The 17,266-nt window shown below is 39.6% G+C and overlaps 3 protein-coding genes across 5 annotated transcripts; 2 read left to right on the top strand and 1 right to left on the bottom strand.

The window, feature by feature from the left end:
- Position 1: 1 nt before the first annotated feature.
- rab5aa (RAB5A, member RAS oncogene family, a) lies at positions 2-3,620 on the top strand. The gene is made up of 6 exons (XM_033974988.2): positions 2-188; positions 1,092-1,301; positions 1,384-1,535; positions 1,859-1,981; positions 2,055-2,148; positions 2,242-3,620. Exons 2-6 carry the CDS (start codon positions 1,136-1,138, stop codon positions 2,355-2,357), a joined length of 651 nt encoding a protein of 216 aa, XP_033830879.1. The 5' UTR covers positions 2-188; positions 1,092-1,135; the 3' UTR covers positions 2,358-3,620.
- A 742-nt stretch (positions 3,621-4,362) lies between these two features.
- kat2b (K(lysine) acetyltransferase 2B) lies at positions 4,363-11,556 on the top strand. Of its 2 annotated transcripts, none has more exons than XM_033975138.2 (18): positions 4,363-4,694; positions 5,392-5,518; positions 5,604-5,749; positions 5,830-5,916; positions 5,996-6,177; positions 6,253-6,444; positions 7,400-7,503; positions 7,639-7,764; positions 8,692-8,825; positions 8,927-9,135; positions 9,214-9,340; positions 9,415-9,525; positions 9,744-9,887; positions 9,950-10,064; positions 10,149-10,179; positions 10,258-10,321; positions 10,396-10,480; positions 11,032-11,556. In XM_033975138.2, the coding sequence occupies exons 1-18, from the start codon at positions 4,485-4,487 to the stop codon at positions 11,223-11,225; spliced, it is 2,388 nt and encodes a 795-aa protein (XP_033831029.1). In that variant the 5' UTR covers positions 4,363-4,484; the 3' UTR covers positions 11,226-11,556. The 2 variants fall into 2 exon arrangements, with proteins under 2 accessions (XP_033831029.1, XP_055081372.1); XM_055225397.1 differs by having other exon boundaries at positions 8,677-8,825.
- A 634-nt stretch (positions 11,557-12,190) lies between these two features.
- Positions 12,191-15,458, bottom strand: sgo1 (shugoshin 1). 2 transcript variants are annotated; one of them, XM_033975774.2, is made up of 10 exons: positions 15,225-15,458; positions 14,908-15,062; positions 14,591-14,799; positions 14,465-14,508; positions 14,302-14,372; positions 13,431-14,213; positions 13,247-13,354; positions 12,967-13,137; positions 12,648-12,843; positions 12,191-12,574 (listed from the first exon to the last, which is right to left on the bottom strand). In XM_033975774.2, exons 2-10 carry the CDS (start codon positions 15,050-15,052, stop codon positions 12,415-12,417), a joined length of 1,887 nt encoding a protein of 628 aa, XP_033831665.1. In that variant the 5' UTR covers positions 15,053-15,062; positions 15,225-15,458; the 3' UTR covers positions 12,191-12,414. The 2 variants fall into 2 exon arrangements, with proteins under 2 accessions (XP_033831665.1, XP_055081243.1); XM_055225268.1 differs by having other exon boundaries at positions 12,648-12,774.
- Positions 15,459-17,266: the final 1,808 nt, after the last annotated feature.

Raw genomic sequence — 17,266 nt, 5'->3', positions numbered from 1 at the left:
AGAGAGCGGAAGTTCTTGTGTTTTGGTTCTAAAGGGAAGTTGCGACAAGAAAGAAAGGAGAAGACGTGACGGGATTGTTGAGATCATTTTCTGACTTTTCCAACACTGTGGCGTCAAAATACTCTGGCTTGTCTGTATATAAAATACAGCGGCAGTGGTAGAAGTTGTGGACGTCGTCTGGCTCCCAGGTAGCGCACTTGACACCAATCGTAAGGCTAGCTGCTTCAGCGCTAAAGCTAACGCCTCGACCAGTCAGTTTCGGAAGAGGTTAGCGGCTAGCTGGCTTTGGGCTAGTTGTGCATTGTGTATTAAGGATGTTAAGGGAAGAAATGTGTGTTGCTTTTTCTTTGTCAGGTTGCTAGGTGTCCTTGCGGTTGGGGTAACTATATCAAATCATGTCAGTCATGTGTGATGATTAAAGTGTGCAATCAGGTTAGTGAGGGGAGGACAAGCATCTCATCTCTTCCATGAGCCTTAGAAAACAACACAATACTTAAGAATTTCGTTTGGTGTTGGATTCTCGACTCTAGGGGATTGCCAATCATGAGATGGGCGGTCTTCGCTCATCTCTAGAGTTGTATCATAAGCTTATGGTTAGGACAACAAAACACTGGAAAATGGCGTCCTGTCACTAAAACCAAAACATATTCTCAGTTCACTTGCATTCATTGGCAACTGAGATTTAGTCCAGTGTTTGAGGCTCGTGTCACAAATTCGTCCTTCGGTGTTCCCTCATCTAACAATACCTCTTAATCATCACATCTTCTGCCCAAATTTCTTGAGAATGTCTCCAAGAATCTTGAGTATCGTGGGGCACAACGTGGTACTGTGTAATAACAACAGTCATCTGCTGTTTCCAATTAGACCTAAATAGAATCCTTAGTTAGAATGCAATGCAAGTATGCTGTGCAAGTACCAACATGTAATGTTGTCTATATGTATTTGGATATATTGCTGTCTGGTTGGAAAACATAATGTTTACTAAGATACTCATCTTCCAATTCAGTGTTGCAGAGTTTAATGTGAAAAGAAGTAAATTAATTATCTTATTTTTGTCTGTTTTTTGTTTTGTTTTTGACAAATTCATGCAGTCTGAAAAGTGAAGTTTGAGGATTCCAGGTGATCTGTGAAGGTCATGGCCAATCGAGGAGGAGCGACAAGACCTAACGGACCAAATGCAGGGAACAAAATCTGTCAGTTTAAGCTGGTGCTTCTGGGTGAGTCAGCCGTCGGAAAGTCGAGCCTGGTGCTGCGCTTTGTCAAGGGACAGTTTCATGAATTCCAAGAGAGCACAATAGGAGGTGAGCGCTCAAAATATAATTACATCTACTGAAGGATTAACAATGTTCTTTATGAAACTAAATACTGTTCTTTATTCTGTAGCTGCCTTTCTCACCCAGACAGTATGTCTAGATGACACAACTGTGAAGTTTGAAATTTGGGATACTGCAGGTCAAGAACGTTACCACAGTTTGGCGCCTATGTATTACAGAGGTGCACAAGCAGCCATAGTCGTCTATGACATCACAAATGAGGTGTGCTCATACTGCGTTGCACTAATCCATCTTTAATCTCTTTCTTTCTCTATTTTTTGTCCAAATGTAGCAAACAACATAAGTATTCCTCTGTACCTTAATCAATAGAGTTTTTTGTCTGATAACGTCAGTGTGACTATTCTAGCCTTACTGTTAGCATTTAATGAATGTTATTGAGGAAATGGTGGTTAGAGGGCAGATGAGTAGTCATACTTCTCTCAGTGAGCCCTAGTTAAGTGCGAGGAGTGACTGAATAATGCATCAAAATGTAAAGCTACTTTAAGTTTCTACAAAATATACAAATAATGCATTTTAATCCTCAGGAATCATTTGCTCGAGCAAAGAATTGGGTAAAAGAGCTACAAAGACAAGCTAGTCCTAATATTGTCATTGCATTGTCGGGCAACAAGGCAGATCTGGCCAATAAAAGAGCTGTGGACTTCCAGGTCAGATAAATTCTTTTTTTTGACAATCATTGTTATAACAAATGTATAAATATGTCAAAATATATTCTGACAGGATGCACAGTCATACGCAGATGACAACAGCTTACTTTTTATGGAGACATCAGCCAAGACATCTATGAATGTGAATGAGATATTTATGGCTATTGGTGGGTGCCTCCTAAATGAAATGCTTCTAATTCCTGTATATGTGACAGGGACAAAGATTACATTTTATTTATTTGTTTTATTTTTACTTGCAGCAAAGAGATTACCGAAGAGCGAACCTCAGGCTGCTGGAACTAACACTGGCCGTAACCGGGGAGTGGACCTAACAGAGGCTGCCCAGCCCGCCAAGGCTCCATGCTGCAGTAACTAACATGAAGGATGCCTTTCCAAACAACCTTTACAACAGTAACTGATGCAGCCCATGCACCAATGCCACTGCAGTTACTATTTCAAAGTCTTGTTAGTCTTATGTCCAATTCTTTAATGTTCAAAAGAGGAAAAAAGCTCAGTACCCCTAATATATAATTGCTAGGTCAGCCCATAGCCTGATGTCTGGCTCTGCCTCCTATGCTTCATTCTGATTTTGCTGCTACACGGTGAGTCACTTCACCAGTCTTTCATCCACTCTATTTAGCTGTACATGGACAGAGACATTTGGGCCCCCTGCTTTTCAACATCTGCCCTGTGTAGATATGTCTTTTTAGAGAAAATGACTGTTTACTACTGCATTCTTATACTGTTTTATTTGACAGTTATTATATGCTAATATCTGCTGATATTATAAACTTACTTACTAACTTTTTTTTTTACTGAAATATGAAGAATCTTAAGATTTCATCTAAATCCTTAATTTCTATGCTGATCCTCAGTAGGACCTGTTTTCACTCTGACCATCCACAGCCCTCCAAGGACAGAGTTTTTCCTCGTTGTGGCATTGTGCAATCCCTTACAGTATTTATTATCTCTGACACTCTTCTGGACCAATGCAACCCCCTGGACTCTACCGGCACATGGCAAGGTGCAGAGGTGAAACTAGCTGTCTCTTTACAAATCCATTCCCTGTTCACTCTTAAAACTCCAGATGGACAAAACAGTGTATTGCTTCATGGTGAGAAGACTAGTGGCAGTTGGGGAGTTGCAATATACATTGATCCAAAAGGCTCAATGTCCTGTCCTGTAGCAGAAACCTTTAGTGGCAAATTGTCCAGGTGTTTTAACTGGCTCTGGCTGTTAAATAGCATTTATGACCCAAACGTTTGCACATTATCACGTCTCATTGACCCTAACTATCGCTGCATAAATGTCTGTTACAGCATCTTTCATCTGTAGGGCCCATTCTCCTGTACTTTTCTTATAACATATTTTTGCACCATCACAAAAGGCTTACATGTGTTCACATGTGTCTTTACAGATCTGTCTTACTCATGCCTTGCACTAACAATGCTCATGAATATATCTCGTCATATTTACAGCCAGTGTGATATAAGTATATATATATATATACATATATAAATAAATATAAATATATAAATAATCTACTGTAAATAGGGTCTTGCAGTGTATTCTGCTTTTTGATTTACCTGTGACAGAACTAATGCTTGCTAGGAAAATGTCCAAATTTAAAAAAAATAAATGTACAGTGGTTGGAAAAAGGCTAGACAGATTTGATTTCTGTTGCTTTTTCTTTTTTCCACACATGGTTCAATTAAAAAGTGGTGGTCTGTATTATAAATGTATGTAGTGATATAACAAAAATTACATAGCATTTATTTAGCTGTCTGTATTGTACACTTTTGTCAAAAGGAAAAAAAAAACCTTTTTTGTTTTGTTTTGTTTTTTTTAACCCAATCTTTTTCTTGCATCTCACAGTTTTTTCTAGTGGTATTCTGGTGCCCAGCACTCCGTCCCTCCTGTGGACCTGAACACTGCTTGTAAGATCTCTGGTGTTCATTGATTTTTGTGACTCTTGTAGAAACCGTAAAACAACTGTCAGCAGGCACAACTATGATTCATAAATAAATTGATTAACACATTATAAAGAGATGTTTTATTTTGTGTGGAGTCTGTGGACCCTTAATTTTCAAGATTTTTATAATATGGTGATACTTACCTTATGAATTAGATGTGTCTACTTATAACCATATAAATATGTCTTTGTGCATGTGTGTGCTATTTATAAGAGATTATTTATAGAAGAAAACTTAGTTTGTGTTTGTAATTTAGCCTTCACAGTTTGTTCTAATAGATTACCTGCGCTTTTCACATTGACCTTGAGAGTTTGCTCCTAATGGTTTTGATAGTATTTGACCTCGTCTGAATTGCATTGGTGATTTCCAGTGGTCCTACTTAGTCCCCTAGTGGACGAAAATGGGCCTACAACAAGAAACTGAAAATAAGGATGAGCATGAGCGCCATGTCTGATCCTCCAATGTTGGACTAGAGCGGGCTGCAAATCGGATCTACCCGGGCCGGCCCCTCAGTCTGGACTGGGGAAACTATGGCCGACGGTGCTGGCTTTCAGCAGGGCTCTCCGGCCATAGGGGCCGCGGGCTCAGCACCGGCTGCTCCGGGGGCCGGGGGAACAGGGAGCACCGAGGGCCCCGGCGCCGCTGGAGGATCCGCTCGTATCGCTGTTAAGAAGGCGCAGCTCCGCTCATCGCCGCGGCCCAAGAAACTGGAAAAACTCGGAGTTTATTCATCGTGCAAAGTACGCACTGACGTCCCTGTAGTGTGATTTTTACTACTCTGTTTAAAGAAGTGTGCTGTGAGAGAGGCTTAAGCTGCAGGACTTCACAGTGCAAGCACAGCTATGGAAGCCATTGCCGCTTATATTTTTGTATTTTGGAAACACAAGCTTTACTCGAACAAGTTAATAACTGTGCATTTACGCGACTCTTTTGGGCGGGGGCCTGCTGGCTGCAGACCGTCCCTGTTGACATGTTTCTGTTCGTGTCGCGGTGGGGGGTTGGTGGACGTAAACATTGGCTAACCGCTGCTTGTTCTGGGGTTTTTGGCACTGTGCAGAGTTGTGCGTGAGAGAGAGGGCGTTACGAGCTCCCCGTGGGGCTTTAGTGCCTGTCACTGTGTCAGTGCACAGGGAGTGCAGGCACAAGCACATTTCTGAGGCTGTCTGTAGGGTATGTGCCACAGACCCTTTGTTTTGACAGGGGACTGCACAATGGTGACAGTTGCGGTGAGGGGCGGGGTTTGTTGTTCTTCTTGGCACATGCGCAGGAAGGCGCCCTCAGCTGACGGTGACAGCCTCCTGTCATTTGGTGTCACGCAGATAAAAGTTAATACAAAGAGTCAACCTCCCAAATCAGTGATCACCAAATGTGCACAAATTATTTAAAATGTGCAAATGTATTTATTTATCTTGTTTCTTTCTCTCTTTTGTATTTTAGGCTGAAGGAGCCTGTAAGTGTAATGGTTGGAAAAGTCAGAATCCTCCCCCCACTCCCCCTCGCACTGATCAGCAGTCCAGCACTGTCAACCTCCAGGAGCCCTGCCGGAGCTGCTCGCACACCCTGGGTATGTCAGCTTCATCCCTGATACACAAACAGGCCTGTTGAGTGCTCTTTGGGTTTCACTATGGTCTGTTATCTCTTGTGCTTAGGTGACCACGTCACTCATCTAGAAAACGTTTCTGAGGAGGAGATGAACAGATTGTTGGGTATTGTTATGGATGTGGAATATCTTTACACATGTGTTCACAAAGAAGAGGATGCTGACACTAAGCAGGTCTACTTTTCCCTTTTCAAAGTAAGTTTTTGCCTTTACTGTAAATAATGTGATATGCTGCACATATGCTGTGGAATGATTTTTATATATACATATTTCAGTTGCTTAGAAAATCCATCCTGTTGATGGGAAAGCCTATGTTAGAAGCACAGGAGAGTCCTCCATTTGAAAGGCCAAGTATAGAGCAGGTAATAGAAACACAGTAAAGAAGCTACATCTCTATGGAGAAGGATAACCTTTGACCTCTCCTCCCCTCTCATGTTGTAGGGAGTAAACAATTTTGTCCAATACAAATTCAGCCATCTTCCTTCTAAGGAGCATCAGACTATCATGGAGCTGGCCAAGATGTTCCTGAATCAAATCAACTACTGGCAGCTGGAAACCCCGTCCCAGAGACGACAGAGGGTTCCCAACGATGACGCAGCGGGATACAAGGCAAACTACACCAGGTACATCCACGCTCCAAAACCATGTTACAGCCTTATATGGAATTGCGCTGTTATAACTGCTCTTTGTCTGCTCAGATGGCTATGCTACTGCAACGTGCCTCAGTTCTGTGACAGTCTGCCCCGGTACGAGACGACGCAGATCTTCGGCCGGACACTACTGCGCTCGGTGTTCACTGTGATGAGGAAGCAGCTACTGGAGCAGGCGCGGCAGGAGAAAGACAAGCTGCCACCAGAAAAACGCACACTTATTCTCACACACTTCCCCAAGTAAGAACAGCGGCACCCACTAGGACTGTGTAACTAATCAAAATGACTTAATTACAATTACTACTCCAATAAATGTGTAAATGAGTCTGGAGGACTAAAGGGGAAAAGAAACAGGTGGTCGGGTGCAGTCAGGTGCTTCTTCAAATTTTTTGGCCAATGACGGCAGCGATTCAATTTTAGACAGTTTTAGATTACAACTTCAAATTAACTATAGACTGTATATATACATTGACACTCCATGACACTGGCCTCAAATCACATTACATTGAAAAATTGTCACTCCTCCCTCTGTAACTGCTGTGGCGTGCCTGATTAGTTTGGTCTTAAAATATTCACTCTGTGTGATTCAGGTTTTTATTTCACTATTTTGTCCATGAATCAAGATATGAACATTAATAACAGACAAATCAGGTGTCTTCTTTCCCCGAGGTCACTACTGGTAGCGTTAGCAATAGGTTTGATTGACAGTGTTGCCTGCTCCCTGCTAAACCAGTGGTGCGGGAAGGGGTGTTCCCTTTACCAGCTTTGCTCCGGATTGGCTTTCTGGTTGCTATGCTTTCTGGTCGTCTCCAAATTCGCGCTATAACTGTTAGCCTTGATGAGGTTCATTTGACTGGAGCCAAATGCTATGGGTGACGTCCAGTTTTTCAAACAGTCTATAGTTTAAACTTTAATTACAAACAAAAATGACACCACTATTAAAACACCACATACACAGTTTAGTAGCAAAAAAGTTTATTTAATCTTTAGTCCCTCTTTAACCGAAGACTATAAACATTGCATCTGTATGATCAGGCATAGTAAAGCAACAAGTATTGTGAAAATTGGCATTTGACAGAATTGATCTCAATCTTGATTTATCTCAATGTTGATCTTACTTTAACATAGCCTTTTTTCAACATTTGAGGTCAGCAGCATGAATGTCGTCCTAAATCAGTTGTCTGTGTGTTTTCAGGTTTTTGTCAATGCTGGAGGAGGAGGTGTACAGTCACAACTCTCCAATCTGGAGCCAAGACTTCCTGGCAGGAGCTTCAGGAGGGCAGATACCAGTCCACACAGGTACTACACACACAGGCTTACCTGAAACACAACCATACACACACACACACACACACACACACACCCTTTTTTAAACTTGATGCAATCCCTAAAATTATGTAATAGTAATGTCCTGTTTATCTGGTATTTTTATAGTGATTAGTGCTCCTCCAGTCACCAGACCATTGTACTACAGCACCAGCCCCGTCTCAGTAGATCTGTCCACCGGGGGCAGTGTGAGTCCTGCTAGAAAACCAGCATCTGCTCTGGAGCCAAACCCAGGTATCAACTTAAGCCTTTAATTTCAAAGAATGTAATGAAGGTAACATAGTAACACAAACCATGCAGTGTTTTTAAAGAGAGTTGTAACTGGTATTTATTTATGGTGAACTCTCAGTATTCTGAAGCCTGTTGCATTGTTGCGTGTTTGTGTACACTACAAGTCAAACGTTTGAACACATCTCATTCAATGTTTTTTTTATTTTATTTTATTTTTTATTTTGACTACTTTATACATTTTACATACACAGAAGCAAGATTTATGGAATAATGTGGTAAAGAAAAAAAACATAACTGTACACACACACCCTCAACTAAATATTTTTTGACAAATCAGATTGTATTGAATTTAAATATATTTGATGTGTTCCGTATGTATCTAAAATGTTGAGAGTAGTAAAAAAAAATTTAAAAAACATTGAATGAGATGGTGTGTCCAAACCTTTGACTGGCAGTGGATGTTGCATTTGTGTTTGTCTATTTTATATTAAACGAATTCAGTGTGTTTATTAATCAGTGATCAATTATTGAGATAATTGTCAACTGTATTAATTATCAAATAATTTTTATTTGGTCTATACTCATTCACTTTAGCTTCGTTTGGGTCATATTCTTCATATTCAAATCTTTCCCAATCTAAACAACTAAGCATTGAATCAAAAGAATAATTGGTAGATTAATTGATTAGTAAAATAATTATTAGTTGCAGCCCTATGATTAGCCCCAGCTTTCATTATTCTCTATGCTTGAAAACAACTATTAGACATAAAATGCTATTTAATGAACATCGATTAATTTGCATTTTATATATAGTTATAGAGATATATAGATATAGATAGTAAAGATAGAAAATCACATTATGCATTATCTTGTTATTTTTTTATATATTATTATTTTTTTAATCATTATTATTAGTATTATTTTCCACAGTTGGTGTGAAACGCAAAGCTTCAGAGCCACTCATTCATGAGGAAAACAAACGACCCAAAGTGATGGGAGACATCCCCACGGAGCTAATCAACGAAGTCATGGCAACCATCACTGACTCTGCTGCTGTTCCTGAGGTAGCAAAAGAACAGAAAGTCTTGTTTAGAATTCAGAATATCGGTGATACTTTGTGTACCGTCAACAGATTTAGTGCTAAAACCTGCATTATCTGCTGTAGACCACTTTACTGTCTGCTCATTCGGCACGAGATGAGGCGGCCCGTCTGGAGGAGCGGCGGGGAGTGATTGAGTTCCACGTCATTGGGAACTCACTGAACCAAAAACCCAACAAGAGGATCCTGATGTGGCTGGTGGGTCTGCAGAACGTGTTCTCCCACCAGCTGCCTCGAATGCCCAAGGAGTACATCACTCGGCTCGTCTTTGACCCGTGAGTGGAGCCCAGGTTTTCTCAGATGAGCTGGAGTTTTATCTCCTCATGACTGTTTTCTTATTTGTGTTTGAGCAGAAAGCACAAGACGCTGTCCTTAATTAAAGATGGCCGGGTCATTGGTGGGATCTGCTTCCGGATGTTTCCCTCACAAGGTTTTACAGAAATCGTCTTCTGTGCCGTCACATCCAATGAACAAGTCAAAGTAAGAGATTTCTGGTTCAGGTGTCAGTTATTTTAATGAAATGGCACCATGAATGATTACTGTCTGTCTTCTAGGGATATGGGACCCATTTGATGAACCATTTAAAAGAATACCACATCAAACACGAAATCCTCAACTTCCTCACCTATGCTGATGAATACGCGATTGGCTATTTCAAAAAACAGGTATATTAGAATTCATTGATTTCCTGAACTTCTCACTTAGCCTTCTTGATAGATAAAAGGAGGGCTATGCTGGCTTGAGGAAGTGGTTAGTTGTGTCACTTGTGTCATGCAGAAAGTTAACTTACAGGGCCAGGTATTTCCTCTCTGATACATGCTATTACATTAGCATCATTTTTTTCCTTCCTTTTTCTATCTCTCTCTCTTTTTTGTTTCTTCAGGGTTTCTCAAAAGACATAAAAGTCCCTAAGACCAAATACGTGGGCTATATCAAAGACTATGAGGGCGCCACATTAATGGGCTGTGAGCTGAACCCCAGCATCCCTTACACCGAGTTCTCTGTCATAATCAAAAAGCAAAAAGAGGTACGACTTTCTTTTAACAATATACATATAAATACCACTGTCTAATTATTCTCCGTCTTCAGATAATCAAGAAGCTGATTGAAAGGAAACAGGCCCAGATCAGAAAAGTTTACCCAGGACTTTCCTGTTTTAAGGAAGGAGTACGACAGATTCCCATTGAAAGCATTCCTGGCATACGTAAGAGTCATTATTTAAAATTCAGTTTTTTTCCAGAAAATAGAAGAAGAAATGTAGGTTTTATATTTTGATTTTGTTGAACAGGTGACACTGGATGGAAGCCACTTGGAAAAGGGTTAGTTTTACTTTTATTCTAATCCATTTGTTAAGCAACTCTAGAGACAAGATTTACAAATGTTCTTGTTTGACTTAGGAAGGAACTGAAGGACCCGGATCAACTGTACAGCACACTAAAGACCATCCTCCAGCATGTAAAGGTCTGATATTACACGAGACTGTTCATTCATTAGTATATACCGTCACGCTTTACATGTTTATTTTACTTCCCCAGAGTCACCAAAATGCCTGGCCTTTTATGGAGCCTGTGAAGAAAACGGAAGCGCCGGGGTACTACCAAGTCATACGCTTTCCCATGGGTATGTCCTAAAGTCTCAAAGCCTTTGCCCTGAAAAAAAGAGATCCTATTATGAAGTTAATTTTAAGATTCGACAAACATTTGCATACACACCCAGGAAGAGATGATCAGTTATAATTATGGCAGCGTGTATGAGTAAATGTGAGACAAGGGTGTGTGGCTATTTGTCACACTGTGGGAGCTAAAATCTTTACACATGCTCAATTCATGGGGACCTGCTTGTCTTATGGGGACAAAAATTCTATGAGGTTAAATAAAGTTACAGTTTAGGTTAAGTAAGTAGTAACTGCGGTTCAGGTTAGAATCGGTCCCCAAGAAATATGTAAACCCGGCAATCGTGTCCTACTGTGTGTTTTCAAATTTCCAGTTACTTAAAAAACACCATAGTTTAGCGAGACAGAGATGACATTGAACATAATTACAGAGATATTAGCTATAAACCAGTTCAGAACATGTGCAAAGTGATAATTCAAACCTCAAGTAGGCTTTTTCTGGCGGTTCAGAATGTTGCGATGCCTGGTGAGCCTGACCTGTACTCACCTCTTCTCACAGATCTCAAAACGATGAGCGAGCGCCTTAAAAGCAGATACTACACTACACGCAAGTTGTTCATGGCAGACATGCAGCGGATCTTCACCAACTGTCGAGAGTACAACCCCCCAGAGAGCGAGTACTACAAGTGTGCCAACTTACTGGAGAAATTCTTCTACACTAAGATCAAAGAGGCAGGACTCATTGAGAAGTAGCATGTTTTACAATGGGACATAAGCTTGAAAAAGTCTTAGGAGGTTGAAGGAGTTGAATAACTGTTTAAACTGGCCACAAGATAAGGCCTCCCAGATGACCAGCAGACTGTAGATGTCAATGAAGATGTTTCTAGTTTCATATCAAACTCATTTTTACAGTATTGGAAACACTGGTAATAATCATTTGCTCAAGTAGTTCAGCCTCCAGCCCTTTATAGAAGTCTCAGTTGACTCAGGATACATGTCATGCCCATCTAGAACTGTCTCTGTGTTCAAACACACCTGGCCTGGCTGGGACGTCCTGTTTATGTATGTACAAGTGGCAAAAAGACCATGTTTGTGTATGGTGAGTTCATCCTGCCAAAAAGAAGAGATACATATTTTAAATTTGTACAGATTTTATTGACAGAAAAGAATATTCCCTTGTATATTTGAAAGCTGTATATAATATATTTTTAGTTTCAGATTTTAAAGTTACTCTTCTCAGTAAATAGCATGGGGCAGTTTGCATATTAAAGCACTTTTATTTTTTCAAGTATTAGTTAACGCAAATCTTTTTTTAGCTAAATTTGTTATTCAAACTAATCACTATTGACTAAATGCTAATTTAATAAACTAGAGTTTATTATTTATGTGCTGTAATTTAACTATGCTTAAGACCAGCTCTTAATTTATTTTTCTGTATTTTGTTCTGCAGAAGGAGATTGATAACTTTATACATTGTGCAATACAATGTTTTGCTGTTTTATAATAAGGACAAAATCTGTTTGTACTTTTGAAAGACATTTAGAATGTTTTTGTCGGGGAAAACTATTTCATCTTTGTACAACTGGTTTTACTGGCATAGTGTTAGCCTATTTTGTAGACTGAATAAAACACAAGTGCAGCTATGTGTGCCCTTTTTATAGAATCAAATGAATGAGAATATATTACTCAAATTATATATCCAATAGTAAATCATCAATACACCTAAAACCACTCATTTATTAAAATCAAAACTGCATATTACATGTTCTCTCTGACCAACAAGATCTCATAATAACAGCATTGAAAAACAATGACAAATGCACACCATCAAATGTAATGATACACGTCATAAGAGTTGTCACATTAGAGATTGAAATTAAAATATTAAAAACATTAAAACAGGTGATGCTATAACTACAGTTCATAGAGGTAGTAGTTGCCTTCATCGACAGCCAACAAATGACTCATTATATTTTTCAAAAGGCAGCTGCATTTTCATGGAGCTTCTTGATTTTTGAATGGACCTTCTTCCAGACTTCTGCTTAAAGATAGGTGAATGTAGGAACTCTATATCTGTGAACTTGTCTCCTCGTCTAAGTTTCCTGAAAAGATTGACACGTGTTGGTGAGATTTTGATGATTGTTGAAACAATAGTAGTACAAAAGCTAGACTCACGCGCTGATGGATGGCTCCTTGTAGTCCACGGTCATGGTGCAGCGACGTTTGCGGCCTAAGCTCTGAGCTGGAGTGGAGCAGCGGACATCTGAGAGGCGGGACCCCCCACGCTGGAACTTCCGATAGGCTGCAGGGGACAGATTGGTCACATCACAAAGACTCAAGCCCCGCCCCGCAGGCCTCACAACAAGCCCACCTGTGAAAATGTGAAGAATATGTGTAGTACAGTTATACAAAAGTGAATCAGAAAGTGAACAGCATGCAGAGCAGTGGATGACTTAGAAAACAAGAAGAACCGAAAGATTTAAAAGGGACTCACGTTTCTTGCATGACTTCGCTCTCTGTGGCGTCTGGGCGGTGAGGAGTGGAGAGATATCACTCGAAGACTCTCCAAAATTGGAGAGCACGTTATCAATTCTCTTAATTTCAGCTTCGACCAAGGGACTGACTGGGGGCAGGCAGTGCTCCTCAATGTTCGCTTCTTGGGAATCTAGAGTAAAGAAAAAGTGGAACCATGTGAAGCTTTGTGCATGTAGTGTTTGTAATTGCGTGTATATTTTTATAGAATAATAATAATATAATAATCTAATCCAATTTACCAGTTTGATTTTCTTCATAAATTCTTTCTTGCTTAGGAGACTTCCACTCTGGGGTTTCTTCTTTATTACACCTCTCAACCTTAGGGCTGAAGTCCTCATCTCTGTAAACTACAAAAGTAAAGCATTGAGAATTGTTACCCTAACTGCTGTACAAAATGTTGGTTAAGAGCAAACCAGTTCTCACCATTAAACTTATGTGGTGGAATATTTTCATTTTTTATGCTAACTCTCTTTGACCGTCTGCCTCTGCGTGTGTTCATAGCCTTGGTGTATTCAGGGGAAGCTTGTTTTTTCCTTTTTTTCTGTGGGACATACAGACTGTCCTCAGATTCAGAAGAAGGTGAGAGTGAGTCCTTCCCTCTGGACCCAACAGGTGACTCTTTGGCTGGTTCTTTACAAACAGCTGTTTCTGGCTCTTCGTCCTCTGCTTTCGCTTTAAAGGGGGTAACATGGACAGCTTCTTCACAGTCAAAATCAAATGTGTCATTAAATCCCAGTGAAGTATTGAGCTTGTTTTGTGGTGCAGGTGCAGTTTTGGAGCGTGTGGCAGAGCGATCCCGACTCTTGGAACGGGCTCTTTGTTTGGGATTTTCCCACGGTTTCTTCAAAGGACCTCGGTCCACTTTACGCCCCTGATCCGGTTTCTTCTGAATCACCTCTGCTTTGGTTCTGGTCTGCATTTTCCTGGCAGGTTGTGGTTGCTTGGCGTTTTTGGCTGGAGCAGGTTCAGGTGTTGAGTGCTGAAAGTCTTCATGTGGCTCCTCCATCACTGGCTCTTCAGACTGATGTGTGTGTTTTTGGTTTGCATCATCATTGCAAATTGGACTGGCTGTTAGAGTTTCTAAACAAGCCCCAGAGTCCTGTCTCATCATTTTGTGCTCCTGCACACGGTCAGAACGTCTCCTGCTCCTGTCTGTCTGACGACGTCTGACACCCACAGTCGATGGCAGTTTGGCTGGTTTACCTTCTTGTTTTTTCAGAGATGATAAAAATAATGTATGTTAAAACGTTTTTGTTTTTTTAAAGCAAGAGTAAAACATTGCAAACATCTGTACCTGTGCACAAAGGGGAACCTCTTTGTGGAGGAGTCTCAACAACACTCTTATCATTATGATTAGGTTTCTTCCTGTTAGTTAAAGGAGTCAACATACAGATTGTCACAAAAACAGTTTATGAAGAGAGTTAACTGCAATTAAAAATTGGATCTTAAGAAGTCACCTTTGTGATTCTGTTGTGATTGAGACAATGTTGTTTGAAGAGTTCTATGAAGAACAAAAAACAGTGGAGTGACCTAATGAATTAATTTGACAAACAATCACAGTTAATCTTTGATTTATACAGTACCCCTAAGAAGTTTGCAGACAGAGCTTCCTGATCTTTGAGTTTTTTCTTGAGCAGAAGCAGGTGAAGAAACAGAGCCTGTTGTTCCCTCTTCAGCTGCAGAATTACAGCATTGGCCTGCCTCACTTTCTCTTTCTCAGCCTCCAACGCCACCGCCAGCGCTTTGTTGTTCTGTTGGACTCCCATTAAAATTGTGTTTGTGGAGCTGGTACCTATGGAAAAGCATTCATGTCAAGTTCTGCAATTCTGCAGTAGTACTTTCAAACCATACATGGACATGTTTTCGTGTATAGGCATAAAGATGCTGTGTTTGGCCTCACCGTTGCATTTAGTTGTCATTCGTGATCGTCCTCGGTTTGGGGCCGAGACGCTGGCTAAGCGCTTGGTCCTCTTCTCCTTCATTTTCTCTTTTATTTCTTCCAGACTTTCCTGGAACGACTTTTTCTTCACCCGTTCTTTTGCCATGTCTCAAAATCTGTGACAGACATAAATCAAATATAACCAACGTATTCTCTTAACAGCCAACTCGACATGCTAAGACTAGCATGATTATTAACATGCTGGGAACTGCACATTTATAACGAACCCCAAATATAACCGTTTATAGACTTACTACTGAATTACTAATGCCACTCACTTGCCTTGTTACAAATGCGATGGTAGATATATTAAATCCGTAGGGGGAAATACGTCTCTGAGGCTTTTTAAGGACCAAAACAGAGCCTGTATTTAGTCGGAGCTCATCCGCCTCTCAGTCGGTTGACGTTCGAATATTGAGACGCGGCAGGTGATTGGTGGAAATAGAAGTGCGTCATTTCCGCATTCATTACTCGCAGATTTCGCCAGGGGGCAGTAGTAACCAAATTATTTTCTAAATGGAAGAATGGAAGAAATTATTTGACTTACATTCAAAATAAAATTATTTATTACTCACAAGTATTAATAACCAAATGACTCAACCACTCTACACATTATATGAAAAACAAAAAAACAGCATAGAGCTAGTGCTGAAATTGGGCCTAAAATAATATTCAACTTATTAGGCTATTTCTTCTTTACAAACAGCAGATGTGCACTCCGAAGGATAGGTCAGGGTGTGAATGAATGTTTTAAGTGAGTTACAGCATCACACAGTGACTCACTGTTTCAATAATAAGATCAGTTCTGTTTGCCCAGACTATTATTCCTCTAAAATCATCTATGAGAGGTGTTACTGTGCAGCATGGATACATATTAGTCATGTCTTCTTTGCATTACAGATGAAGAGGTATTTTAAAACCCTGACATATAAGTGGGACAATGCTACCTACTAATTTGAACTACCATTATTTTATCATTAACAGAGGATGAGCAATGAAAGTGTAAGTAACTGGTGATATAGAAATAAAGCAACTGGTATTATAGCAGATGTGCAGTTAGCAGTAACTAATATATATATATATATATATATATATATATATATATATATATATATATATATATATATATATATATATATATATATATATATATATATATATATATATATATATATATATATATATATATATATACTTTTAAGTCCAGTCCTATAGCATTATCCTAATGTGTCCAAAGGTTTGCCATTGCATAGGACATCAGGTGAGAGATCTGACAGCATAAGACTATTCAAATATTGTTTCGAGACAGGATCAGCACCTTGACAGAGGTCTAATACATCTTTCTTTTTTCTCTTTACCATGTCTAAATATACCTTGTACAGAATTGAAAATACTTCTTAAATTTGATACATAACAGCAATTGTGTGTTTTGCCTCATGCTGGGCTGACATTTTGGGAATAAATGTTTTCATATTAAGCTCACCATCTGGTGCTGCTAAATAGACTCATTTTTAATATCTGTCACTTCACGTTGCGTTAAAATGTATCGAATGACTTACATAAGGATGAATAGCATTGTCTTTCACTATTGCACTTTTCATCAAATGTAATATTAATAACTTCACGAATCTCTATGTCAGCCATCCACACCGGCTCATTTGTCTTCCCTTCCAGATGAAAAGTATTAGCTCTAATCTACCCTCTTCTCTACTGTGCCAGAGTCATACACAACCCCTCACTTTAATATGGAAAGTCATATGTGTTTGGTGCCATAGTGTGTCTTAATGTAAGCATAATACTGGCGGAGTAACCATCCAAAGTCTCACAATGAAGGAGCACGAGAGAACAGTTCCTATTCTGTTCCTTTGAAATATGTAGAGGTACAGTGTTGCATTCTTATTATGATCAGAAATGTCTTGTCTGATTCAAAAGTGTGAGAAAATGTCTCTGGTGCCCTCACTAACCTACATTACCCAAATGCAAATCCTCTAATTAAAAAAAGCTAAATTTAGACTTAACTTCCACTGCCTTGATTGGTGTAACTGCAGCAGTAAAACAGTGAAACATCGTCTCACAGATCAGAATGTATTGAAATGTCTCAACCAATTGACCAAAAATATTATAAGCATTATCATAGTTTCTCAAAAGCAAAGCATAAAAATGAAGGAGTTTTGATATGAAAACTGGATTCAAGGAAGAACAATGAGTGCATTTATATGGTCAGTAAAAATCTGATAACAGGAACAATAAAATAACCCAGTGATTAGATCTGATTTTTGTAGAGCTGTGATGGAAGAAGTACTCAATTTTGTTACATAAA

Source organism: Periophthalmus magnuspinnatus, chromosome 11 (assembly GCF_009829125.3).
Source record: "Periophthalmus magnuspinnatus isolate fPerMag1 chromosome 11, fPerMag1.2.pri, whole genome shotgun sequence".
In the NCBI taxonomy this organism is placed as follows: Eukaryota; Metazoa; Chordata; class Actinopteri; order Gobiiformes; family Gobiidae; genus Periophthalmus; species Periophthalmus magnuspinnatus.
The sequence above is the reverse complement of the archived record's forward strand: the minus strand, read 5'-3'. Positions and strand labels throughout refer to the sequence as shown.

Coding starts and splice junctions, on each gene's coding strand:
- rab5aa (XM_033974988.2), top strand. CDS start 1,136: ATGGCCAATCGAGGAGGAGCGACAAGACCTAACGGACCAAATGCAGGG. Junction 1,536..1,858: donor TCTATGACATCACAAATGAG/GTGTGCTCATAC, acceptor TTTAATCCTCAG/GAATCATTTGCTCGAGCAAA. Junction 2,149..2,241: donor TGAGATATTTATGGCTATTG/GTGGGTGCCTCC, acceptor TTTTACTTGCAG/CAAAGAGATTACCGAAGAGC.
- kat2b (XM_055225397.1), top strand. CDS start 4,485: ATGGCCGACGGTGCTGGCTTTCAGCAGGGCTCTCCGGCCATAGGGGCC. Junction 6,445..7,399: donor ATTCTCACACACTTCCCCAA/GTAAGAACAGCG, acceptor GTGTGTTTTCAG/GTTTTTGTCAATGCTGGAGG. Junction 10,180..10,257: donor TGGAAGCCACTTGGAAAAGG/GTTAGTTTTACT, acceptor TGTTTGACTTAG/GAAGGAACTGAAGGACCCGG.
- sgo1 (XM_033975774.2), bottom strand. CDS start 15,052: ATGGCAAAAGAACGGGTGAAGAAAAAGTCGTTCCAGGAAAGTCTGGAA. Junction 13,355..13,430: donor TCCACCACATAAGTTTAATG/GTGAGAACTGGT, acceptor TTACTTTTGTAG/TTTACAGAGATGAGGACTTC. Junction 12,575..12,647: donor AAGGAGCCATCCATCAGCGC/GTGAGTCTAGCT, acceptor CAATCTTTTCAG/GAAACTTAGACGAGGAGACA.